General features: G+C 42.0%; 4 protein-coding genes and 1 long non-coding RNA gene across 7 annotated transcripts in view; 2 read left to right on the forward strand and 3 right to left on the reverse strand.

The window, feature by feature from the left end:
- Positions 1 to 15,265, reverse strand: part of LOC138355475 (uncharacterized) — a 406,464-nt gene extending 391,199 nt beyond the window's left edge. The window contains exons 1-3 of one of the 3 annotated variants that reach the window (XR_011223943.1): positions 15,231 to 15,263; positions 13,396 to 13,994; positions 12,359 to 12,477 (exon numbers count right to left, since the gene is read on the reverse strand). This is a non-coding gene — a long non-coding RNA (uncharacterized lncRNA). Of the gene's footprint in view, positions 1 to 12,358; positions 13,995 to 15,230 lie in introns of all 3 variants that reach the window. The other 2 variants (XR_011223944.1, XR_011223942.1) reach the window with 2 other exon arrangements.
- LOC138355474 (proteoglycan 4-like) lies at positions 1,557 to 8,380 on the forward strand. Its single transcript, XM_069310589.1, has 3 exons — positions 1,557 to 3,893; positions 6,651 to 6,854; positions 7,233 to 8,380. Exons 1-3 carry the CDS (start codon positions 1,638 to 1,640, stop codon positions 7,512 to 7,514), a joined length of 2,742 nt encoding a protein of 913 aa, XP_069166690.1. The 5' UTR covers positions 1,557 to 1,637; the 3' UTR covers positions 7,515 to 8,380.
- An 877-nt stretch (positions 15,266 to 16,142) lies between the features above and the next one.
- LOC123767489 (magnetosome-associated protein MamJ-like) lies at positions 16,143 to 16,652 on the reverse strand. The gene has a single exon (XM_045757172.2). The coding sequence runs from the start codon at positions 16,650 to 16,652 to the stop codon at positions 16,143 to 16,145; it is 510 nt and encodes a 169-aa protein (XP_045613128.1).
- A 53-nt stretch (positions 16,653 to 16,705) lies between these two features.
- Positions 16,706 to 19,275, forward strand: LOC138355423 (uncharacterized). Its single transcript, XM_069310315.1, has 4 exons — positions 16,706 to 17,253; positions 17,819 to 17,989; positions 18,363 to 18,573; positions 18,679 to 19,275. The coding sequence occupies exons 1-4, from the start codon at positions 17,071 to 17,073 to the stop codon at positions 18,831 to 18,833; spliced, it is 720 nt and encodes a 239-aa protein (XP_069166416.1). The 5' UTR covers positions 16,706 to 17,070; the 3' UTR covers positions 18,834 to 19,275.
- Positions 19,276 to 19,511: 236 nt separating this feature from the next.
- Positions 19,512 to 27,105, reverse strand: LOC138355476 (uncharacterized). Its single transcript, XM_069310591.1, has 6 exons — positions 26,980 to 27,105; positions 26,523 to 26,611; positions 25,295 to 25,465; positions 24,203 to 24,313; positions 23,873 to 24,053; positions 19,512 to 22,938 (listed from the first exon to the last, which is right to left on the reverse strand). Exons 1-6 carry the CDS (start codon positions 27,089 to 27,091, stop codon positions 22,766 to 22,768), a joined length of 837 nt encoding a protein of 278 aa, XP_069166692.1. The 5' UTR covers positions 27,092 to 27,105; the 3' UTR covers positions 19,512 to 22,765.
- Between the last annotated feature and the right edge of the window lie 641 nt (positions 27,106 to 27,746).

The raw sequence follows: 27,746 nt of genomic DNA on the forward strand, positions 1-27,746 counted from the left end.
CGGCCCGGTCTCTGATCAGGTCTCCTTGTTTGTGGTTTGGCTAACCAGACTGTTAGACGCCGCTTCTCGCAGTTATATTTTTTTCATCCATGATACATACACGAATGGTAACCACAATACCATCAACATACACGCAGTGACAGCAACTACAATAACCTCAATATCCATGCACTAACAGCAACTACAATACCCAAAACCATCATCGCGAGCTCCAAAACGTTACACCTCCACTAAACGTTCAGAAACATCACACAGCCATATTCTTAGAAACATTGTTACTGCACATACAACATCTGGTGTGAACCCGAATCCTACCACCTACAAACATTTCAGGCTAAAGTGCCTGAAACTATTGAGAAAAAATAAGCTCGTTTGCTATCTTCAAGAAAAAGTATTCTCAACTCCTAATTTGTATTGATGTTTACATCTCGCTTCTACGAAAATTGTGTTATCGGAAACATATAAGAAGTAATCGGAAAATATCGTATTTCTCAGTGGCCACAATATCCACAAGTAACCTTAATTCAACGTTATAATTTAACGTACAGTTAACGATATAATTCAACGTTAAAATCAACGTTATAGTTCAACGTTGAATCCACGTAACTCATGCATGTTTTGCCACCTGGTTTGCCGGCTTATAACAAGCACCTAATTTACCAGGTTATTTTGTGGACAAAATTTGTATCATAGTATCATTCATAGTTCTCGATTCGCAATCGGGGATCCAGGGTTCGATTCTCATTGGGAACTAATGGTTTTATACAACTGATGCCTCTGTTCACCTACCAGTAAATAGGTGCCCGGGAGTTAGGCAACTGTTGTTCGACTCTGGGGAAATCTCAATATAAACCTAAAGTACATATTTACACAGGCTTCCAATCCCTGACAAAACGAATTATACATTTATTAAACATTGATGATCAACTGATTTTGTAAAGGAAATTTATGATTTTGAGCATGTAAATATATTTTCTTCTTTACGATGAAGGTGCAGTTTGCGTGAAGGTTCCTAGTCACAGTGATTACACGAGTGGTAATGTTGAGAGGCGCGTCAAAATGGCACGTCAGTGTATATTTGGCAAGGCAGGAATGTAGTAGTTGTTTTCAGGTGATGCATGACGACTAAACGAGACGTGTTTTAGAGTTAGACTTGACATGCTTGGCGGCGATTTATTGTCCCAGTGGTTTGAGTTATATGAACTAGTCATATACATTATATATATATAAGGTTGATGGTGGACCATAGACACGCGTCCTGTCCGCCCGCAAATACGGTTAGCTTTCTCTACCACTTTCATTCAAAGATCGGTCGCTTTCCAAGCATTCTCATTTCAGTCTGAAATGGCACGAACGAAGACTGAACAGTCACAACTGTTAGACGCATCATGATGGCCCCGCGCTATCAGTTTGACAGGTATGATAACGAGACTGATCATATGATAGTTGTATGATCAGGCTAATGGCTATTGCACCTCCTATCTCTTTATCTAGTGGAGCGATCTCACATCACAAAAAGTACCACGATAAGGCTGCACTCCCACTACGAGACACCATGACACAGTAGTCTCATTCATTCAGTGTCCGCGACAGTCTCTCTCTCTCTCTCACACTTTGACTCTGGGAAGTTAGCCGTGATGTTGTCCAAATCAAAGAATGCTTCACATTCAGCGACATTTATGACACCAAAGAATCTAGAAATCATCACAATACAGAAGTCTCCAGTGGCTACCAGGACACGGAACGGCACAGCGATCACCGGTACACAGAAGGCCCTATGGACCACCACAACACAGAAGGGCCAATGGACCACCACGACACAAACGACCAAATTGGCCATCACAACGCAGAAGGCTCCGGTGATAACTGATACACAAAAGGCCGCATGGACCGTCACGACACAGAAGGCCACAGTGGCCATCGCACCACAGAAGGCATCGACGAACACTTGTACACAGAAGGCGCCGGTGATCATCGACACGCAGAAGGCCCCATGGACCACCGCAGCACAGAAAGCACCAGTAATCTTCGACACACAGAAGGCCCCATGGACCACCACAGCACAGAAAGCACCAGTAATCTTCGACACACAGAAGGCCCCATGGACCACCACAGCACAGAAAGCACCAGTAATCCTCGACACACAGAAGGCCCCATGGTCCACCACAGCACAGAAGGCGCCAGTAATCCTCGACACACAGAAGGCCCCATGGACCACCACAGCACAGAAAGCACCAGTAATCCTCGACACACAGAAGGCCCCATGGACCACCACAGCACAGAAAGCACCAGTAATCCTCGACACACAGAAGGCCCCATGGACCACCACAGCACAGAAAGCACCAGTAATCCTCGACACACAGAAGGCCCCATGGACCACCACAGCACAGAAAGCACCAGTAATCCTCGACACACAGAAGGCCCCATGGTCCACCACAGCACAGAAGGCGCCAGTGATCATTGATCCACACAAGACCCCATGGATCACTAAGACACAGAAAGTCCCAGTGATTAATGATAAACAGAAGGCCCCATGGAGCACAAAAACAGAGAAGGCTCCAGTGACCACCACGACACAGAAGGCGCCAGTGACCACCACGACACAGAAGGCGCCAGTGACCACCACGACACAGAAGGCGCCAGTGACCACCACGACACAGAAGGCGCCAGTGACCACCACGACACAGAAGGCGCCAGTGACCACCACGACACAGAAGGCGCCAGTGACCACCACGACACAAGAGGTCCCAGCGACCAATATGCCACAAGAGGCCCCAGGAACCACTATGCCACAAGAGGCCCCTGGGACCATTACGCCACAAGAGGCCCCAGGAACCACTATGCCACAAGAGGCCCCAACGACCACTATGCCACAAGAGGCCCCACCGACCACTATGCCACAAGGGGCCCCACCGACCACTATGCCACTGGAGGCCCCACCGACCACTATGCCACAGGAGGTCCCAACGACCACTATGCCACAAGAGGCCCCACCGACCACTATGCCACTGGAGGCCCCAACGACCACTATGCCACAGGAGGTCCCAACGACCACTATGCCACAAGAGGCCCCACCGACCACTATGCCACAAGAGGCCCCACCGACCACTATGCCACAAGAGGCCCCACCGACCACTATGCCACTGGAGGACCCAACGACCACTATGCCACAGGAGGTCCCAGCGACCACTATGCCACAAAAGGCCCCAGCGACCACTATTCCACAAGAGGGCCCAACGACCACTATTCCACAAGAGGGCCCAACGACCACTATGCCACAAGAGACCCCAACGACCACTATTCCACAGGAGGCCCCAGGAACCACTATTCCACAAGAGGCCCCACCGACCACTATGCCACAAGAGGCCCCACCGACCACTATGCCACAAGAGGCCCCAGCGACCACTACGACAAAGACCTTGGTCGCCACCATGACACAAAAGAAACAAGAGAGAACAACAGGAAGTGTCCCAACAACCACTCGTTTAGTCAAATCGACCACAACACGGCGGGTCCCAAGGACCAAGGTACGAAGGGCCTCAACGACCACGGCAAGGAAGACCCCAGTCACCACCAAGGTACGAAGAGCCCAGACGACCATTACAACTAGGTCAACGACCACCACGATACTGAGGGCCCCATCGACAATCGCACCAACACGAAAAGCCTCTACGAGGCAGACACTTCGTAAGTCTTCCACAAAATCCAAGCGAAAGAAGTCTTCGAGAAAGCCTCCAGTAGTTTGGAGGAGACTGCTGGCTGTAGGCGAAGAAGGGAGTGGGAGGATCAGCTTGCTGGAGGGCATAACTCGTTGCCACACCAACGACAACAGCAGCGCCCATAACAACGGCAGCTCCGACAAACAGGCTCCGCTCAGCGTCAACGGTACACAGGTACAGTGATGTCTGATTTCTATAAGTTATTTTTTTTTAATATTCCGTTAATACAATGGGCAAATATATAGATTCTTAACCCTTAGGCAGTGATTCGCGTCCCCGAGCGTTAAGAATAGATTAGATTCACAATGTGGCTAGTGTTTGTGTTCTAATACTTAAGTTAATGAAGATTAAGTCAGCTGATATATCGTGAGTACCCGGAATCAATACTGAGAAGTAAAGATAACCTCTTGTAATCATGCTGATCTCCCAGTAAATGATTGCAGAGGAGAGCAATCGAACGGCGCACTGGTTAAGATGAGATAGAACCATGAAGGGAAGGTCCATACCAAGTAAAGAAGGCGACCCTGCTCGCGGTCGTACACATACAAATCCCGGATTGGTAGATTGGAGAATTAAAAAGGAGGGCTTCTGAATTAAGGAGCATGACAGTATTGATCACTACGGTCCTGCAACGATGAGGCGCATGACAGTATTGATCACTACGGTCCTCCAACGACGGAACACCAGTTTACACATACAAACTCTGGATTGTGAAAAACAGAACGTTCCGTAACTGAGGCGCGAGCCGTATGGTGCAGAGTATCATAACAGTTAAGGGTCAAGACAACAGCTGATATATACCAAGGACACACATGATACACACTTGACAGTACCAGGGACGAGGGTAATTTGTTATGTGTTTTTCTATTTGAATCCTAGGATGACAAGATTTTGAGTGAAGCAAAAGCTTTCCTTTCTTGAGATTCTTGAGATAATTTCGGGGCTTTAGTGTCCCCGCGGCCCGGTCCTCGACCAGGCCTCCACCCCCAGGAAGCAGCCCGTGACAGCTGACTAACTCCCAGGTACCTATTTACTGCTAGGTAACAGGGGCATTCAGGGTGAAAGAAACTTTGCCCATTTGTTTCTGCCTCGTGAGGGAATCGAACCCGCGCCACAGAATTACGAGTCCTGCGCGCTATCCACCAGGCTACGAGGCCCCCTTTACTCAAAATGAGCCTAAATCACATTAACTTATATGGTTTGGCTTCCCATTGTTGGGACCAAGAAGCCAGTTAGGCTAATCTAGGTCCCCCTAAGTCACCTGCTGACCTTCCTCAACATGTAACCCACAACAGTTGCCTAACTCCCGAGTACCTACCAACTGCTAGGAGAATAGAAGCATCAGGTGACAGGAAACATGCAGAAAGTTTTCGAGAGTGAAGACTTTAAAGCCGTTCTTTGGTAGCCCAGGATGATTTAGTAAATTACAAGGTAGAACGAGTGTTGAATAACGGGAAATCGACACTACAAGAGCAAGTAATGAGGCGATGAACAATGATTAAGGCAGTGCTTAAAACACTGCCTTACTCCCTCATGTTGTCAACAGGTCGAGTGTTGCTCCTTGAAGGTATGGCCTGAGAAGAAGCTTTAAAGAAGTGAACAAAGCGAAATAGAGACCAGAATGAGTAATAGATAATTTGAGGCGGATTGGCAGAGTGGAAAGTCCAAAGGGCATGACTCAGCATGGGCTTTATGGGCCAAGCAAGCAAGTAATTATCATAAGAAAGTGCCAAAGACAGGAAGGTTATATAGTACCATCTGTGTCTGAGAATATTCAACAGTTTCTAGATGTTATTCAGGACACCAATACGAGAACAGAAATACATAAGAACATAAGAATAAAGGTAACTGCAGAAGGCCTATTGGCCCATATTGGCAGCTCCTATTTATAATCACCCAATCACACTCATATATATGTCCAAACCCACGCTTGAAACAATCGAGGGACCCCAACTCCACTACGTTACGCGGAAATTGGTTCCACAAATCAACAACCCAAATCCCGTGAAGAGTGATGTCACAGGAATCGGATTCACAGAGAATGTTATCGAGAGATAAAATTCTCTCGTGAACAATATATATCCCGTGGTTCTTTACCGGAAGCAAAACTTCAGATCATCCTGAAAATCAGGAACAATTTCCGAGGAAGTAAAAAGCTATTAGATGACAGGTCGTAGCAGTATTACTAGTCCAAATTTACAAATTTATAATCATTTCCTTTTTCATGCATAACGGGGGTGGGGGGTGGTTGGGGCGGGGGGGAAAAAAAGAGAGAGAGAGAGAGAGAGAGAGAGAGAGAGAGAGAGAGAGAGAGAGAGAGAGAGAGAGAGAGAGAGAGAGAGAGAGAGAGAGAGAGAGAGAGAGAGAGACAAAGAGAGAGAGACAAAGAGAGAGAGACAAAGAGAGAGAGACAAAGAGAGAGAGACAAAGAGAGAGAGAGAGAGAGAGAGAGAGAGAGAGAGAGAGAGAGAGAGAGAGAGAGAGAGAGAGAGAGAGAGAGAGAGAGAGAGAGAGAGAGAGAGAGAGAGAGAGAAGAAATAAAGGGAAGAAGAGAGAGAGAAGAAATAAAGGGAAGAAGAGAGAGAAGAAATAAAGGGAAGAAGAGAGAGAGGGAAGGAGAGAGAGAGAGAGAGGGGGAAGGAGAGAGAGGGAGAGAGAGAGGAGAGAGGGAAGGAGAGAGAGGGGAAAGGAGAGGGAGAAGGAAAGAGAGAGGGAAGGAGAGAGGGAGAGAGTAAAAAAAGATGCATTATTTTGCATCAATTAATATTACATTTTGTGCCTAAGTTTACGAGGTGTAGATATAAGAAAACAAAAACAAACAGAGAACCAGTGAACTGTCTGGAAAAATCTACATACATCAGCTGTACAAATGTAAACATAAGAGTTATATAAATACAATGCTGATATTACGGCCATTGTCCTTCGCCACAGGTGCAACTCTGGTGCAGTCGAGGGTATTTCGCCAGAGATCAGGACAAGAGGCTCGATTCCTACAGCTACCTAGGCCACCACGTGGTGTTAATCTGCTTCTCCATTGCCTGCCCCGAGTCGCTACGCATGGCTAAAGAGAGGTGGGCGCCTGAAGTTGCCTGGTTCATCCCTGACACGCCCGTCATCCTTGTTGGCTGCCACAAGGTAAGTCTTTGGCAGATAAATGTTTCGTAAGAACATTTTAAGAAACTGTCATTTTTACCAAATAAATTATCCTAGTTATCAATAAATTATGTTGCAAGAGTTTAGCCATGTTTATTCAGCCGGCATGATACTAATTACCCTTAACTATTCACAGCCAATTCCTCTTAAATATTTATGCCACTCAGTAATTGACGAGTATTGTCTTCTACACACACAGAGAGATCACACTAACGTGATGCATCAAATGAACAAATCCACAAGGGATTTGGGATCTGGGATGCTCCCGGACGCAGGTTCGAATCCTCGTCACGGCCCTTGTGGATTTGTTCATTGTCTTCTACATTACCCAAAAGCCTTTACTTTTTCCATTACCCACAGGAAGTCCGAGAGGCCACAACGACCACGAAGAAACACAAGCAAAAGAAGCAGAAGGCAGTTGCGTACGAGGAGGGTGTGGCCGCGGCTCAAGATGTGGGTGCGGTGGCCTATCTGGAGTACAACTCGTGTACTGGAGACGGCATGGCAGAGATCATCGAGATGGCCGCCGCGCACGCCCTAAAGAACAACAGTCTCGAATACTCTCCTCTCAAGCGTTGCCGACACGCAAATTGTGCACCAGAAACCTGTCCACACCGTAGGGACAGGTGCACTATCCTGTAAACCTGTCCACACCGTAGAGACAGGTGCACTATCCTGTAAACCTGTCCACACCGTAGAGACAGGTGTACTATCCTGTAAACCTGTCCACACCGTAGAGACAGGCGCACCTCTATCCTGTAGCACTTTTATCTACATCATCGACTCATAATCGAGGGACAATCCACGGGCAGGACAGAACGGTAGGACACGTTTCCTCTCACCTGATGCTTATATTCACCTAGCAATGAAATAACTACCCGGGAGTTAGACAACTTGGGGAAGGTCAATAGTTGCCCTCAGAGATCTCACAGCCAAGGTACAGGCTTCCTGTACCTTGGCTGTGACAGGCCTTGGTACAGGCCTCGATAAGCCAAGGTACAGGCTTCCTGTCCCAGAATAAGAGAATTATGCTCTACTGACATGTGTACTCTCACAGAAGGCGTGTCCACGCCCGTAAACACAGGTGTATCTTTAGTAGACGTGTCCAAGCCGTGGACAGAGACATGCTCTCCTCCATAACAGACCAAACCGAAGGCAGACATAATCTCACGTAGAACCGTCCACATCACAGGGAAAGATGTACACAACCCACTTGAGCTATTTAGTGCATCATAAAATGCCATCTCATTAATTTACACATCACACAGGAATCCCACTAACGGAAAATATATCAGCTCCAATCGATTGGCGCAATGGATTCAGTGGAATCCCCAGGTTGTATAACTTGCCATGTCATGGTACAGGGGTAAGGTGCGCGGTTAGAGTACCTTGATCGCTGGTTCAAGTCACCTCATTGCTCCAATTGATTTCTCAATCTCCTCATTATTTCATCATATTCTATCAGAGTAAACAAAAATCATAAATATATCTAAAACTCACTAAACCTAGTCCTGTGTTTTTGTTATTCCCGTATATCTAGTCCTTAAAATTGTTTGGTATTAAAAAACGCAGAAATTGATACATTAACACAAACTATAATATACACTGAGTATACTGAGAAGTAACTTGGTCTCCCTCAGATATCAGACTAGTTCTCAAAACCAGATATCAATATAAAGAAATTTAGGTGGTCCCTAAGGATACCAATACTCTATAATATATATATATTTTACTTGTATTGGTTGAGTTGTGTATGTGTCAAGGCCACATTTGTAATCAAGTAATCTTGTAAATATATATATATATATATATATATATATATATATATATATATATATATATATATATATATATATATATATATATATATATAAACAAATTATTCATTTAATTTTTGTACTTGTGCTCTTGTTTGTATCATTATTTTAACATATATATATATATATATATATATATATATATATATATATATATATATATGTTAAAGTAATGATACAAACAAGAGCACAAGTACAAAAAATAAATGAATAATTTGTACAAGGCAGTTATTTAAGTGCCTCTGATCTTATCAGTATAGATAGCCCAGTAGGTCACTTAATGGTGTTTATTGGTGACGTTACATAAATACTGCTGCTATTATGTAAAATTATATTTTATCGCATTTCTTTAAAATGTTATATGCATGTCATTGCATCTACTCAGCCAGAGACCAAAGAGTGGACGATTATAGTGCCCTAAGGTTTCAAGTTTGCATCCAGAGTAATATTTCTTAGGCTTCTTACGCAGTATTATGAATTCAGTGATAATTTGAATCGAAAATATAACAAACGGCATCTGCTCCACGCTACGAATACTTAGGCCAATGATTTTCCTATAGATATAAATCGTTGTGATTTCTTTGTGTACACAACTATGTAGCACTTGGAAAGGAAATGAGGACAAATATAGGATGGGATGGGATAGGATAGAGGGAAAGAACGGTGCCCAACCACTTGGACCATTAGGGATCATATGCCAACCTGCAAGAAGCGAGGCCGTGACTACCAACTAGTCCAAATAGATGGGCCCCAGCACCAGTAACTTGCTTTACATAATCTTATGTACTTGTAAGGCTGACGTGGATGACTCTAAAGGTACTTGTACAGGCCGCCGAAACTGTTTTGAATTTTACGATGTGTAATATCTACATTGGAAAAGAATACACAGATACATTCCAAGCATTAGTGGCAGTAAAGACTGACTAACTTGCTTTTGTTATACTGTAAACTACGTTTGTGCCTAAAACCAATCTAAAAATTGTATATAGAAAAAATTCCCCGCACTTGACAACGAAAAAATCAAATTGAATTGGCAACTGTATAACAATTGTCAAAATTTCTTCATTTTAAAGGACGTACTTTTTATTTATTGTATCATATAGCGATAAATATGATATTTTCGACAAATTTAATAAAGGTTAATATAGATCTTCTCGCTTTCACCTGTATATATTATCCCAAATATTATCCAAGTAAAATTATATATGTAGAAATTAATATTAGGTAAAAAGGGCTTTAATAAGTTTATAATGACTCTTACTATTTAGGTTATGCATCCGGTCACGCTAATCTTATCCAATCCTAGATAGATGTCTTCAAATCATACCACAAGTGAAAAATGTGTTTGCAAGATTCATCTCGAGAAATCAAAGATTAAGAGATGCCTCTACATGTGGCTTTGTATCTGCCTAATTATGATTGTTATTATTTTTAGACATCAGCCTGATTATTACATTTCAAATATTAAATTTTCTGACAATTTATATAATATATAAATTTATATAATTATATAAATTTATATATTATATAAATATATAATTATAATAAATATATATAATTATATATAATTATAATAAATATATATAATTATATATAATTATAATTATATAAATTTATATATTATATAATATATAATTTATATAATATATATATATATATATATATATATATATATATATTAACATTCGTGTCCATTGACAAGGAAATGTTACTATTTATTAGCTTATTAGATATTAAAAAATATTTTCACAAAATGGCTAATTAATAAAAATGAACATAGGAGACTGCAATTGTTGACCCATGCGTGACTCACTGTGGTCCAAACACGACCTATTAAGTAGGTTAGAGGACAGGTTGCAGAGCGTATCAAGAGGAAGTATATGGCTTTCTCAGAGCAAGGGGGCTCCCCCATGCCTACCTGGCTATGAAAACCATCCCGCGGATATTACAAGCACAGGATGTGCCTAGATACATATTAAACTGTACCGGTACGACGACAAATCAAGTTATATACTGTATATCGTTTTCTGTTAAATAATGTCATTTTATAATTAATAAGACAAATTAAGCTAAACGGGGTGAGAATAGCTTGAGATACCTCATCCCTTTGTGTGTATTTTACCTCAATAAACTTATTTCAATTTCAAATTAAGCTATTCAGAAACGTTTAGTTTCGAACTAAAGCTCCTGAAGTTCTAAACGCTGTACTATTTAATAATACTTAAGCCAAATTCAAGAACAATAAGTTACGGAAAGAAATTGGAAGGAAATAAAAAATTAACCAATCGTCTTCACGATGATAATTTGTGGTTCCCTAAACAAACCGCGTTTAATTACCAAACGCATCCAGTTCAGTCTGGTATATTACGTGTGAAGTAGTCAATAGCATGAAGAAGTTGTTAGTGAGGTTTGTTGTTAACGTGAGTAGTTGTCAGTGTGAAGTAGTAGTCAGTGAAATACTTGTTAGCGTGAAGCCGTTGTTAGCGTAAAGCCGTTGTCAGCGTGAAGCCCTTATTAGCGTGAATTGGCTGGTAATATGCAATAGTTGGCTTCGGGAATTAGTGTCCCTGCGGCCCAACCCAGGTCACCATGATCGGTAAACTTCGTTGATGCTGCGACATAGCTTCATGTGAGTTGGTAAACTCAGCAATGGCTACAACAGGCTAGTGCAGTTAAACAATAAAGGTTGGTAAACCTGGGTCGGTAAACTGCTGAATCTTCGGCGTGCAGATACTAACTTCGGTAAACTCCCGGATGGCTACGATGTGCAGGCGCCAAAGTCGAAAAACACGGGATGGGCAAGGCGGTATCCTCCCCTGGGTTGGTAAACCCCGGATGGGTACTGGGGCGGCACCGACCCTCGGTAAACCAAAGATAGCAAATAATTGCCCACGGCCTAAAAAACAAAAACTGGAGGTTCCAGTCACTCTCCCTACTAAGTGAGGCTGGTATCTGGCGCTATTGGAAATTGGTATCATTTGTTGTTACATGTAAAGTGGTACATGGTAGGGGGGATGTGAACCCCAACCTGCCTATGACCATTCCCTAACAAAGGCCAGTTAGCCTGCAAAGTTTGGTGAGGCTTGCACCTAGCGTCTGGCCTCCAACCTCGAACAGAAACATATAAATTCTCTTTTACATATATAATGGTGTACGAGGTTTGCAGGAAAGAATAAAACAAGTCAAAAGAGAAAGAAGAGATATCCAATGCTGGACATTTGGATTTTAACAAGAATCTATTGTCACAAAAAGACTGCTTATTGACAAGCATTTTATATCCTATTGAAATAAGATCTATGTTGTATGAGCTGTTCTAAGTAACTTTGATCCAAGCTAGTCCCTAAATTCTGTATGTAAAATGGTTTGTAAAGGTTTGTAAATTTCTGTAACTTCATTGTATAATTAGTTTAAATTAACTATCCATTAATTTGTCTTAATCAACACAGGTCTGGACATAGTCGTTTTTTCATCGCACACAATATTTCCCTAATTCCAATATCAAAACTTCTTTCAACTAAGTAATTTCTCTCGTGATTTTCCATAGACTATCCGCTGAATCATCAATCACGAAGTTTATATGAATGGCTGAAAATAATATAATTAAATCTACAAGCACATTGACGACTCAATTACCTGAAATGTCTACAGCAATGTTAGGCTTCCACCTACCTTACTGACGAGATGTTGGCAGTCCGAGCACACGACTTCACTATATTCACTATTTCCTAACTTCTTCCATTTTCATCCGAAAACTTTAAAACACTTGGGCGTTCCCACACACTTAGTACCTAGGAAGGCAATTGCAATTAATAACACTTAGATTATACAACAGATTAGATATACACAAATTAAACCTCAGACTGGCCTACAAGTTTTATATAATTCATGTTATATATGAATGACAACACTCTGGTCTCTGTCTTCTTAAGATATATCGTTACAGTTATACAATATGACAATCCATTCTCCTGTTTAGATAGTAGTTTTTGTAATTATATGCATTATAGTACAAAGATTGCCGTTCAGAAATTAGATAGTAGTAGCAGGAGTAAGCATGCATCAGTCTCAGGACAATATGGAGTTGTGCTCTGGTTGTCGGTCTGGAGTGGCCTCTCCAGTGCGCAAAGCCAGGGTAGGTTGATACGGAGGAGAAGCTGTCACCCAAGCAGCAGGTCTGTATGGTTTGTACGAGGTTTGCAGGAAAGAATAAAACAAGAGTCAAAAGAGAAAGAAGAGATATCCAATGCTGGACATTTGGATTTTATCAAGAATCTATTGTCACAAAAAGACGGCTTATTGACAAGCATTTTATATCCTATTGAAATAAGATCTATGTTGCATGAGCTGTTCTAAGTAACTTTGATCCAAGCTAGTCCCTAAATTCTGTATGTAAAATGGTTTGTAAAGGTTTGTAAATTTCTGTAACTTCATTGTATAATTAGTTTAAATTAACTATCCATAAATTTGTCTTAATCAACACAGGTCTGGACATAAGTCGTTCTTTCATCGCACACAATATTTCCCTAAGTCCAATATCAAAACTTCTTTCAACTAAGTAATTTCTCTCGTGATTTTCCATAGACTATCCGCTGAATCATCAATCACGAAGTTGATATGAATGGCTGAAAATAATATAATTAAATCTACAAGCACATTGACGACTCAATTACCTGAAATGTCTACAGCAATGTTAGGCTTCCACCTACCTTACTGGCGAGATGTTGGCAGTCCGAGCACACGACTTCACTATATTCACTATTTCCTAACTTCTTCCATTTTCATCCGAAAACTTTAAAACACTTGGGCGTTCCCACACACTTAGTACCTAGGAAGGCAATTGCAATTAATAACACTTAGATTATACAACAGATTAGATATACACAAATTAAACCTCTCAGACTGGCCTACAAGTTTTATATAATTCATGTTATATATGAATGACAACACTCTGGTCTCTGTCTTCTTAAGACATATTGTTACAGTTATACAATATGACAACCCATTCTCCTGTTTAGATAGTAGTTTTTGTAATTATATGCATTATAGTACAAAGATTGCCGTTCAGAAATTAGATAGTAGTAATAGTAGTAGCAGTAAGCATGCATCAGTCTCAGGACACTATGGAGTTGCGCTCTGGTTGTCGGTCTGGAGTGGCCTCTCCAGTGCGAAAAGCCAGGGTAGGTTGATAAGGAGGAGAAGCTGTCCCCCAAGTAGCAGGTCCCCCCCTCTCCACGGCGCCGAAAGTCTCCAATGGAAAGGCAAGCGCCAATACGATTGGTTCCAGCGCCGTCGCAGGAACTGTGAGCTGCGGAGGTGACCTTGAAGTTGGTGAAAGAAGGCACAGGGACTCCAATAGATAGTAGACATTAGATAATAGAACTTTGTACTAGTCACTTCAGTCGGGAAAAAATGAAGATAAAAAAGACTTAAATATTCCTTGGCCTAGTATAGCACACATATGTACTATATTAGGCTTCAGATAGCGTGTCTTAGGTCTAGGAAGGTTAAGTTAGTTTAGTTTCTTTGCAACATAAGTAGAAAATAGGTTTCCAGTCTGTCCAACTCAATAGTGCCGATTTGTACCTTATAATTTCATTGTACATCGGCATAAATATATATACTATGGTATGAGTGTCAGACCACGGAGGAAAATTGAAACAGGAATTTCCTTAAGTACTTTCGTATATTAATACAGCTTCAGAAGGAGTCCTTCTGAAGATGTATTAATATACGAAAGTACTTAAGGAAATTCCTGTTTCAATTTTCCTCCGTGGTCTGTCACTGTCACATTTTTAATCACGTGTTTATTTTTCGTGATTTACATACATACTATGGTATATCCTGGTATATATTCTGGTATAACCTGACCTGACCTATACAAATACAACATTAATTAAAACGATATAATTCATTTAATTTATCAACATCAATGCATTTCCTTCAAGTAAGTAGTTGTACACATATTAATATACTTATAAATGTCAAGTATCATTGGGCCAGTCCACAGTTGATCATCCACCAGACTTTCAAATTTTTACTGATATTATTGATAATAACTAATAATTTACTGATAATTATATATTTAAATTACCGAATGCAGACGATGAGTCACAATAACGTGACTGAAGACATGATGACCAAACCACATAACATTAGACAGAGAAAAGACGTTTCGGTCCGTGCTGGACCATTACCAAGCACAAACGGCTTTATAATGGTTCAAGACGGACCGAAACGTCGTCTTTCCTCCGTCTTCTGTTGTGTGGTTTGGTTGTCATAAATTACCAAATGTTATCTTTAAATCTAGCAGCATAAAGCAAAAAAGTGAGGCAAAATAGCAGTAATTGTGGACCAACATGCTAGCATGAATCCATGTGGCTGCCGTCCGTGGCGTCTAGATCAGTGCCTCCCTCATTACAGAAGGCACGAAAGGTCTTAAATCAGACCTCAGAGGATATTTTACATTAGCCTTCACAATATATCTTCACTCTATATAATTAATTGTAATGATAACTAGTAAAAACCTTGGATCGCAACTTACAGAAACTTCCGCGTCCGTCTCGTCCGGCCGCCGCTGGGCCACTGACACGCACAAGTTTCCCTCCAATTTTTTGCTCTCATCTCAGGGATTACAATTGTGTACCAACCACGTCTATTCTAGGCTTTTCCAACAAGTAATGGCACTGATAATTATAGGATCTAATTTAAAATGCATTATTAATCGTTATTCAAATCAACTGGTGACAATTAGTAGCAAATGAAAGACTTTGGTCCGAAAACAAGTTGACTCGCTGCGTCCTCCGACATTGGCGCGCTTTGGCCAACTGTTAAATAGGAAATATTTCATTATTCCATTGCCTCATACTGCCATATATGAGTATACTGCGAAGTCATACTTATGTTCAGACTTCGCAGAATGTTATAGATTCTATCTAATACCTTATTTACAATGTTAACATCTCCTGCTGTCCTTAAAAATAGATTGAACTGAGTCTCCAGATCCAGCCTATTCTGAGGCTAGGCTACTTACCGAGGGGGCCGAACATTGAGACTTCATCTTAAGATTAAGATGTTCAGACTTCGCAGAATGCTATACATTCTATCTAATACCTTATTAACAATGTTAACATCTCCTGCTGTCCTTAAAAATAGATTGAACTGAGCCTCCAGATCCATCCTATTCTGAGGCTAGGCTACTTACCGAGGCGGCCGAACATTTAAGACATTTTAATAAATTTTAGCGTATTGTATACTAAAAATACGTTTTTGTCATGTATAAGTTAATATTATTATATATTAGAGTTGTACACATAGTCGTAGGCTAGATTAGAGTAGATGTGGTACATTCTTGTTGGATAAAGGTAGTACAAGTGTGGTGTGTTGTAAGTGTGGTATAGGTGTGGTGTGGTACAGTTGTGGTGGTGTGTTCCAGCTGTGGTACAGGTGTGGCGTCTTACAACTGTGGTGCAGGTGTGGTGTCTTGCAACTGTGGTACAGGTGTGGCGTCTTGTAACTGTGGTACAGGTGTGGCGTCTTGCAACTGTGGAACAGGTGTGGCGTCTTGCAACTGTGGTACAGGTGTGGCGTCTTGCAACTGTGGTACAGGTGTGGCGTCTTGTAACTGTGGTACAGGTGTGGCGTCTTGCAACTGTGGAACAGGTGTGGCGTCTTGCAACTGTGGAACAGGTGTGGCGTCTTGCAACTGTGGAACAGGTGTGGCGTCTTGCAACTGTGGTACAGGTGTGGCGTCTTGCAACTGTGGAACAGGTGTGGCGTCTTGCAACTGTGGAACAGGTGTGGCGTCTTGCAACTGTGGAACCGGTGTGGCGTCTTGCAACTGTGGTACAGGTGTGGCGTCTTGCAACTGTCGTACATGTGTGGCATCGTGCAACTGTGTTACAGGTGTGGCATCTTGCAACTGTGATACAGATGAGGCATTATGTGTGATGTAAGTGCTATACATGTTAAAATATATTTTTTAATCTTTCTGGTCTGTTCTTATTGAGAGGAACAAAGTAGTGTCTCATCCTACACTTGAAATCCTCAAGGTTCGATACTGACCCGCATTTGGGGATATCTGGTTATGTTTCGTCACTTGCCCTATATACTGGCCACACTTCCCTGCCTCTTTGGTATAACACAGAAATTTCTTAGTAGATTTTCTTCAAGAAACGCCACAATTAGGCAACAATGTCAATCCGGCATTTCAGTTCCGAGGATTAAGACAATTGTAGGTCACACCCCGGAAATCTTACCAACCCTTGGACAAGGTGTGTACCGGGTGTATATATACTCGAGGTGTAGGGCCTCTGACCATCAGTCTACACCACTACACTTGACGTTCCCCATACAGCTAGTAGTCACGCTTAACTCCGTCCACCATGAATGGCTTGATATCAAAGATAATATTAGTGGTGATGGCGGGTGTAGGCGCCGTGCACGCCCACGGGTACATGTCTTCACCCGCCGCCCGCAACTCCGCCTGGAGGTTTGGCTTCAGGACGCCCACCAACTACAACGACAATGAGCTTTTCTGTGGAGGTCGAGAGGTCAGTGTTGATGTGGTATTGCAGTTCGTCTCAATCAGCTACAATAACTCTAGGTGGCTAGTTTGGTGTTGAGTCTGTCAAACGCAGGAAGGATAATAAAGTCACCTCAAGAGATTGCAGACCAGTCAGTAAGTTTACTTTAGCCCTGAACATAATCAAAACCAGAAGTAAACTCAGTGTATGTATATCGAGAAGCAGAGTTATCTTGAGATGATTTCGGGGCTTTAGTGTCCCCGCGGCCCGGTCCTCGACCAGGCCTCCACCCCCAGGAAGCAGCCCGTGACAGCTGACTAACACCCAGGTACCTATTTTACTGCTAGGTAACAGGGGCATAGGGTGAAAGAAACTCTGCCCATTGTTTCTCGCCGGCGCCTGGGATCGAACCCAGGATCACAAGTCCAGCGTGCTGTCCGCTCGGCCGACCGGCTCCCCTCAAGAGTACACACTCTTGGTTTATATATCTCTTGTCAGTAACTGATATCTTCTGAAAATGGCCACTTCGTGCCAGGCCTTTTTCCCCTATAAATTGTCGGCCTCTCAGTATAACAAACATGTCAGTATGACGCATCTGCACTGACAGGTGCAGCACAGGAGGAACGGGGGCCAGTGCGGCGTGTGCGGGGACAACTGGCGGGCGCCGGAGCCGAGGCTTCACGAACGGGGAGGACAGTATGGCGGCGGCGTCATCACCGCCAGCTACACTGAGGGTCAGGTCGTCCCCGTCACCATACACATCTCTGCCAACCACCGGGTAAGTCCTCCTTCGCTTCGTGCTGCTCACGTCCAGCATTCGTCAACCATTTCCACAACCACTTTAGAAACATGTATATCTTTCAACAATCACGGCGGTTATGTTCACATTTATTAAACATTTTACGAATTCGAAACAAGGTTATTGTTGTTATAAACAACTTCGTGTTGTTTCGCAACTCATAAACTGTTTAATAAATGTAAACAAAGCCGTCATGATTATTGAAGGATGCACAGGTTTCGTAAGTGGTTGTGTTAATAGTTGAATCCTGGCCTAGGTTCGCATCCACAGGCAGGTGTTGTTAACATACCATGTTATAATCATTGTTGAATGAAACTGAGAGGCATCCAAGACGGCAAACTGCGTGTTGCAGGGATGGTACGAGTTCAGGCTGTGCAACAACAACAACCCCATGGCGCGGGACTCTCAACACTGCCTCAACAAGCAGTTGCTGTCCTTGGCTGATGGCTCCGGCACCCGCTACACCCTGAACGGTTCAGTCCACGGCGACCACCTCGTCTACGTCCAGCTGCCGCCTCGCCTCTCATGCACCCACTGCGTACTCCAGTGGACTTGGGTCGCAGGTAAGAAGCACTTCGCCTCGCGATTTACTCCTTGGTTTTTGTCGTTATATTTATTTAGCTTCGTTGTTCCGAAATTTATACCTTGCATTATATATATATTTAAAGGAAACTCTTGGGGTACCTGTCCGGACGGTTCTGGGAAAACTGGCTGCGGACCTCAAGAAACATTCGTTAACTGCGCCGACATCAGCATCCTTCCTAAACACTACAGCGTGAAGCCTCACTTGAGCGTCAAGCCCACCTGGAGCAGGTGGGGGTAATGGCCGACCTGGTATGCTTCTTGCCCTTGTCTCCAGCACCCTCTCTGTATTCCACCTGTAGCAGTCGCAAACTAGCCCCACCTTCACGCCTTCAAGGCGTCCTACACATCTCCAAGACGTCCTCCACATCTCCAAGGCGTCCTTTACATCTCCAAGGCGTCCTCCACATCTCCAAAGACGCCTTCACGCCCTCAAGGTCGTCCTCCACATCTCCAAGACGTTGTGTGTGCTCTTCTTGTAACTTATTTTAGCCGGTCATGAATATTAGCACTTTAACTCCCAAGTTTGTTTTCTTATAATTGCTGAGCTTTGGAAAACTGCACTTACTGCCTTCGAGTGAGTATGATCATTACTGAGGGCTGCCCTCTGTGACTGTCACTCCTGATATATACCCCATGTTAATGTTATGTACTATACTGTTAATGTGATTAGTTCTATTATTTAAATTTGTATGGCATTATTTATCTATATATTTATGTTATACATATGTTGTGTTAAATAAATTATTTAAAATATATATTTCCTTTAATTTATCATGAGAGCATCACTTGCAGTGAGGAGTGTGGCTGTGGGATTTGTTGTTAAGAAACTCAATGATTGTGTGTAACTTTGTTTACTGATAAAACAAATTTTCAACAATATATAAGATAGGCTACCTTATTAAATATCATCGAATTTTAGTAATATGTTAGAAATACACGTGTTATTTTAACGCCAAAAAATAAACTCGAGAGAATACTTCGCTTTCGCTTTGATGTCCAAAGGGATTGGAAAGGATGGGGGAGGTAGAGGGATGGGGAGATGAAATTCAGGAAGAGGAGAGAATACTTACGAATGCAAATATTTTAGTTTATATTTACATTAAAGATTTGGTATTCGTGGATTCGATTCTCTTTCTCTAAACATATCCTTCAACATCATGTGCAATTTGCAAGAGCAAAATATAAGTAAGAAAGTCTGTGTTCGTCTTTTTTTTTTTTACGGTGTGAAGCTTACTGTGTTCAAGTTTATCACTCGAGATAAACTTGAACACAAGTTCATTCTATTTTTTATTTTTTTTTGAGATATATACAAGAGTTGTTACATTCTTGCACATTCGAAACAGAACTGTAATACCAGCCTGTCTATTTACAACAGGCCGTCCTCATCAACAAAACGCATATGCTCGTTGATCCAGCTGCCAATCCTCGTGTTTATGGTTTAGTTTAGTTTATTTATTATGCACCCCATACTCTTCTTGTGGGCGGTAGTGGAAAGGGTTACAGAGGCACATAATGGGCTCAGGGACTGAACCCCACAATTCATTAAGCTAAGCAAGTTACAATCTTGATGAGCTAGTTACAAAATTAAATATAAGTCGTCACATCAACAATGGGTTGATGTGACGACTTATATTCAAGAGGCCAGGGATGTCAGGCTCGTTTAAGTCGCGGCCGTCCCTCAAGATGCATTCTTCAGTTTGAACGTATTGTGTATTAACAATAGGTTTATTCTGATTTATATATTAATATGATTAAATATTAAAGTTCTGTGTATAGTTATGCGTAGGTTAGGTGCTTAGGTTCTGTTGCCGATTATTTGTATTTGAAGCACGTGGGGTTTAATTCCCGTAGTCTCTCCTCGTAGCTCATACCCCTCAGTTCGGGTACTAGTCTAGTGGCAAGTTCTGATAGTGTGTATTCACCTAATTGTTCTTGCGGGGGTTGAGCTCTCAACTGTTAATCAACCGTAACTAACTACTATTTTTTCCACGCACACACCCAGGAAGCTGCTCCGTAACGGCTGTCTAACTTTCAGGTATCTATATACTGCTAGGTAACAGGGGCATTAGGGTGAATGAAACTTTGCCCATTTGTTTCTGCCTGGTCCGGGAATCGAACCCGGGCCACAGAATTACGAGTCCTGTGCACTGTCCGCTCACCTACTAGACCCCTAAACTTTTGATTTTTGGTGTGTGTGTGTGTGTGTAGAGTCCAGGACGCCCTTGAGGGCTGTGAGGTGACGCCTCTACACCGAAGACTGTACTCCCTGCCGTGACCAGTGCCAACACGGGACTCGCCGTCTGGAGAGCGCGTACCCCCACCGACCTCCTGGTTATCGACGTCACTCGCTGAGGATCTCATGAGCCACGTCAATGAGTGTGTGGGTCACTCGCTGTGTTCTCCAGGACTTGGAGGTTGATGTGGGCGTTGACGGGGTGGATTGGGACACAATAGGGCTTGCCATCGTTGACTATTTCCTACTGCTGCAGTAATAACATGTTCGGCAAAATATATATACCCTTAATGTTCCATTTTTGGTTTGCCAGGTAGTTGAGGCTTCTCATGTTCTTGTCTATCTTGAGGTAGAGCGCATTCTTTACACATTATTTTAAGCCAAGTCGTTATACTTTGTCTATGTTAATTGTTGTAACTCATGATGACTATGTTCTAACTCCATCTATCGTCCAGATGTTATTGTTCCCACTTGAGGGCTAAATCCCCTATGCTAACACTACCTTAAGTTAACGTGTCTTTGTTTTCTCATTATTCAAAGCCCAGGCATTTTCCCTTCCAACTTTTCTTAAACTAATGCATTTGTTTTATTGCCTGTTCGTTAGCCATCTCTTACATGAACTTAGTTTCGTACACTTAAAGTAGGAAGCCAGATGCTTAGGTCCAGCTTCACTCAACTTTTCAAGATGAAACATGTAGGGTATGAGATTGTCGTAGGTTAGAGAGAGAGAGAGTGGGGGGGGAGGGGGGACATACAGACATATATGGACCCCGCCGGTTAACCCAGCGGGGTTATACATTATACTATATATATATAAGGATTCCACCTCTGGTGCAAGTGTAGGGACCCATAGCATCGGAGAAGAAAATAATGAGTACTCAGAGAAGACCTTGTGGATCCTCACTGAACACTTTGATATTTTCTTCTCCTACCACCCCTATTCTTTTAGTGTGTGTGTATATATATCTAACTTTATTTTAAAATTTCATTCCACAAAAAGGGTTACAACATTGGTTACATGCAAGGTACAAGACTACTTGTCACAGGTTGTATAGCTCCTCCAGTTCCTCAGATGGCGGGCAGGAACCATGGATGCAGTGAGCATTTCCTCTCTGGATCGCCACACTAAGGCGCTGATATACAAAAATATTGTACTGTATATTGTATTGTATTCATTATAATTTTTCAGAACGTGTCGAAGCCTACAAGGTTCATTCTCAAGTGAGGAGTGACAAGGCATTGATTGATGAAGATTGACACGGCATATGTTGTTTTAGATTCAACTTCTCAGAACATAAAGTTACAAGAAGTTCCGTCTTATGTGAAATTTGACCACCATACCCTGGTGGCGTTCTCCGGACAAGCCGCCGCACCCAATAGTTTCTTGGATGTTCTGAACCACCATCACCGTCTCCACCAGGCGTGCCCAACAGCTTCCAGCTATCCATAATTAAAGACACGTAGCTGACTGCGACTCTATGCGCTTGGGTTTCCAGGAGCGAGGAAGTGTTGCATCAGCTTGAAGACGATGTTACGGGTGGGATATCGGCGTGGGAGGTCGCTTGCCCTCCATCATGAGGTCAATAACACATAAGTCCAGAGGAAATTACGCTGCGTTTATGACCACACCTCTCAATGCCTCACAACTTTTGATACCTCACCCTACACCTCTTGTTATAGTCCTGTGTACATTTTGACCAGCCTCTACACCTCGTAGCTCTTGACGTCATACCCTACACCCCATGACCGCTTCTGTATCCATTCTACAAGCCCCTTACATAGCCTTCCCGGCTTGGTGCCTTCTTTTCATAATTACTTTCACTACAAGCCCCCTACACCTCTTCACAGCCTTACATCTGGTTATTCTCACTTCCAACTGCCTTCGCACTCACAGCTTCCCTACACCTTTTTCTCACCAGTAGTGACCTCTGGGAGACTCACCAGTAGTGGTGACGGGCCCACACCACCTCGTAACAGCAAGACCGCACCTGGCCTCTGAGAACGAACCGCAGGTGAATGACGGGATTTATTTCACTAAAGATAACCTTGAACCCAAAACAATCCAGAAGCTGGAAATACTTCCAGAGTTTCTCCCTCACAACAGGCATTACTGAAAAGATAATATATATGATTAAATTATATCTAAGTACATAAAGTATATATATAAAACTGCAGAAAGTAAGATAACGACTATAAATATATTTCATTTAAATTATTTTTAATTTTTTAATTATCAATTTCATTATATATATGTTCACAGCGTTACATATAATTAAATACTGTATTAGTCATTTAAATGTTTCTGGTCTTTATCATATCCCTGTCCTCCACCAACCTATAACTTCCCTGTGACACTGTCCTCCACCAGCCTATAACTTCCCCTGTGACACTGTCCTCCACCAGCCTATAACTTCCCTGTGACACTGTCCTCCACCAGCCTATAACTTCCCTGTGACACTGTCCTCCACCAACCTATAACTTCCCTGTGACACTGTCCTCCACCAACCTATAACTTCCCTGTGACACTGTCCTCCACCAGCCTATAACTTCCCTGTGACACTGTCCTCCACCAGCCTATAACTTCCCTGTGACACTGTCCTCCACCAGCCTATAACTTCCCTGTGACACTGTCCTCCACCAACCTATAACTTCCCTGTGACACTGTCCTCCACCAACCTATAACTTCCCTGTGACACTGTCCTCCACCAGCCTATAACTTCCCTGTGACACTGTCCTCCACCAACCTATAACTTCCCTGTGACACTGTCCTCCACCAACCTATAACTTCCCTGTGACACTGTCCTCCACCAACCTATAACTTCCCTGTGACACTGTCCTCCACCAACCTATAACTTCCCTGTGACACTGTCCTCCACCAACCTATAACTTCCCTGTGACACTGTCCTCCACCAGCCCTCTGACCTCCAAGAAAGAATCCAAGAGCACAATATATATGATAGCTCTAGAGTGCAGCTGGACCGTATGGCGAGAATTATCCTTTCAGAACTGTTTTGTAGAAAGTTTCATGATAATTAGAGACTCACACACAGATTCACTATTGTGGATCTCCATGCCGATCTGCTTGACATTCTTGAGCAAGTTTGGGGTGTTGGCGAAGACGTCGTGGAAGAAGTTGAGTTCAGCTCCCTCCACGTCGATCTTGAGGTAGTCTATGGTGGCGTTCTCCAGACCCAACATCTTCAGAATGGTCTCGTACCTGGCCATCTGTGGCGGGTGATTATGCAGCAGGATACAGCTTTAACAAAATACAGCATCACTATACTGCAGGGCACTAAGAAAAATATATACACTGTATCTCTGTGATCTGTCTTGGTTATGTTACAGGAGGAAGTATCGTCACTGTAAAGACATACCTTGGTGCTGTTGATGTGAGCGTCGGTATCAGAAATGCCCAAGTCGTAGAACATGATGTTGTCGGAGCGCCGGTGAGTCGCCTTGTTAATGGTCGGGTCGAATGCGAACACCTGCAACAGTTTGTTAGTTTACATGTCGGTGTACGCCGCCGGTAATGTACAGTTGTAATGTACTTCATAGTGCCAACACTCGTGTACTTCTGACACATTTACTCGAGCCGTCTGTTCCACCTCAGCAACTGTGCTTGACTGTTCTACACACTGGAACTCACTATTTAAGTCTCAACTATTATTAGTTCGTTAGTACATTTCTTTATTGCTATTAACACATCTTTGTGCCGAAACTTGTTATATGGTGTGAGAAATAACGCAAGAGATCCACAACGGAGACTGGTTGAAGGAGGCGACAAGGAGAGACAACTTGAGAAACATATGAAGTTTGACAATAACATTCAGCACGAGACCTCTGCTGAACAAGTCGCTGGACAGTTTACTGAGAGTTTACCTTTGTCACGAACTCTGCTCCGGACTAAAGTATACTTGTTGATTGATCAGTAAGCTATTAATATCCCTCCCGCGGTTGACAGGCCTAAATTATACCCAACAACAAACCAGTTTCAACAACTCTGCTTTTGTTTCTGCATATTCTCTAACACTCTACTTGTGTTTCTCTGTTAGCTTCAGAAGCCTAGACTGGTCGATTATTATTGCAATTTATATAACAGAGATGACGAGAACACATTGTGCATTCTATTAACGTTGTCAGATTGACCAAGGAAGTAAATTTATAACACTTGTATAACCATTTCTCACGACTCAGACCACAACGTGCAATGGGAAACCGTCAGATATCTGTTGCATGAACTTTACAGCAGTTATAGTACACAACTGCAGGGACGGTTGACCGCCATAGGAGAAACAAGGCTGTAAGTCACACATAACAAGGCTGATATCGAGATTGCAAAATACCGAACAAGTTGGAGGGTATTAATCCAGACACCTTATTTAAAAAGTCATATGTAACACCTACAAGGAGTAATGGCTTCAAGCTCAACAAGCCACAATATAGGGCCGAAAACAGCCAGCCCTCACCTTACAGTTGAAGCGCTTATCCAAGTCGTCATCGAAAGAGAAGTCTCGCTCGATGCCGAAGGAGAGCGCGATGCAGTTGCCCGGGACAATGTTGTATTCCTTGCTCATACACATCCACTTCTCCCCAACCATGTATGGAGGATGAGTGCCCAGCTGCCCGCCCAACATCACCTGTGGAGGTAAGCGGGCCCCTCTGGTATTACATGCTCTCCTTCCCTTATCACTTAGGTAATACTATCGATTGTTTAATAGCAAAGAAGAAAGGGTGACTAATTATATTATTCACAATTAAGGACCTGCCCGAAACGCTGCGCGTACTAGTGGCTTTACAAGAATGTAATTACTATGCTATGTATCCTCACAATCCCAATGTACCTTCTTGTATATAAATAAATAAATAAATAAATAAATAAATAAATAAATAAATAAATAAATTAACATAATTTTTTATAAACTGTGGCACTATGTATTAGATGCCATATAAATCAAGTGCAGACAATCCTAGTAATGACAGTTTTCAATTAATTAAATAACGTTATTAAAAATACAATTATAGTGTTCTGACCTTTCTAATAAGCTGTGTTACGAGGCTTTAATTTTATATTATAACGTAAATTTTAGCGTAATTATTAAAGAAACAGATAACTGTCAAAGGACATCAGTCTCATCAATACAAGACTATGCTAATTATGTAATCCTTTTCTAGTGTTTGTTGAAAATGGCGTTTTGACTCTGAACCTGAGGCTCTACCCAAACCTAACACAGGTGGTTCTAAACCAAGGCTTCTACCAAAGCCTAACAGGAGTTTATAAACCGGGGCTTCTACACAAGCTTAACAGGTGGTTATAAGCTGGGGTTTCTACACAAGCCTAACAGGTGGTTATAAACTGGGGCTTCTACACAAGCCTAACAGGTGGTTATAAACCGGGGCTTCTACCCAAGCCTAACAGGTGGTTATAAACCGGGGCTTCTACCCAAGCCTAACAGGTGGTTATAAACCGGGGCTTCTACCCAAGCCTAGCACAGGTGGATAGAAACCCTGAGTACTACACCCAGCCTAGTGATGATGGCTTAGTAGCTCCTGGACCTTCCAGCCACCAGCACTTCTATAGAGACTTTTAGCAAGATAGGACATATTGTCAATGTCAAAAGAGCCTTGCATGATCCAAAACTAGTTTATAAAATTAAGTTTCTTAAACTTAGATTTTAAACAATATGGAGCACTTACCAGCTTGTCGCAATGGAGTTTGCGGTGATCGATGTAGTTGTAAAAGTCGTCCGCGTTTTTCATCTTCTTAACGGGGCATGTCACCTTTTCTGGGAATAAAAGATAAAATAAAGATTAAACTCCTTATATAAAGATAGATTATATTAGGTTCTGTGAGACGAGGTTAAGTTAGATCATGTTAGGCTACAGTTAGGCAAATCAATGAAAAGGAATTTAATATGATTTTTTTTTTTTTTTAAATATGATCCGACAGGCGTAGATAAAGGTAAACCAAGCTCGCGAAATTAGGGGGTAAAGCGTCAGCTCTGGTCAGACTTACTGAGGGGTAATAATACGTCAGCTAGAGTCAGACTCATAATTTCATAGCGAATAATGCGTGTTCACCAGGTTTATTTTATTTTATTTATTATGTGTTCACCACCCGTATAAAATGTTACAATTTGCCCAGAAGTCTTACCCCAGTCTTGGTCTTGGCGAGCCACTTCCTTCCATCCGTCATCGGAGGCACTTTCTATTGCTGTCTCAGAATTTTCATCCAAGTTAACTGGTTTACTCGTTTCTAGCCACATATTAGAGTAAAAGATCCTGAAATAAACGTCATATTTTTTAAAATATATATTATATATCTGACCACACCACACTACATAAGGGACAGTATATTTTAAATAAAATCGCCAATAACTTTCTCAGAAAGTTGAGTTCTAGCCTAATCAACTTGATCAGAGACTAAAGAACTTCTTATTCCCTTTTTAAAAGTATACATTTGCAAAAGGGACAAACACATTTCCTTTGAATTATACTCTCTTCTCTGAAGCTGTGGGTCGTCAGCTGGCTTTAGTATGATGTAGAGCATGAAGCTCAACCTCTGTGATGAGCTCAGCAAGTGTGCTTTAGTCCCAAAGCAGACATTCATGTGGACACATGCTATATATATATATATATATATATATATATATATATATATATATATATATATATATATATATATATATATATATATATATATAGATATATATATATATATATATATATATATATATATATAGATATATATATATATATATATATATAGATATATATATATATATATATATATATATATATATATATATATATATATATATATATATATATATATATATATATATATATATATATATATATATAAAGCATAAAGAGAGGTGTGGAGTTATCCTGTCGAGGGGACCGGATAATCTTGCGCTG

This window comes from Procambarus clarkii, chromosome 67, assembly GCF_040958095.1.
Source record: "Procambarus clarkii isolate CNS0578487 chromosome 67, FALCON_Pclarkii_2.0, whole genome shotgun sequence".
Taxonomy (NCBI): domain Eukaryota; kingdom Metazoa; phylum Arthropoda; class Malacostraca; order Decapoda; family Cambaridae; genus Procambarus; species Procambarus clarkii.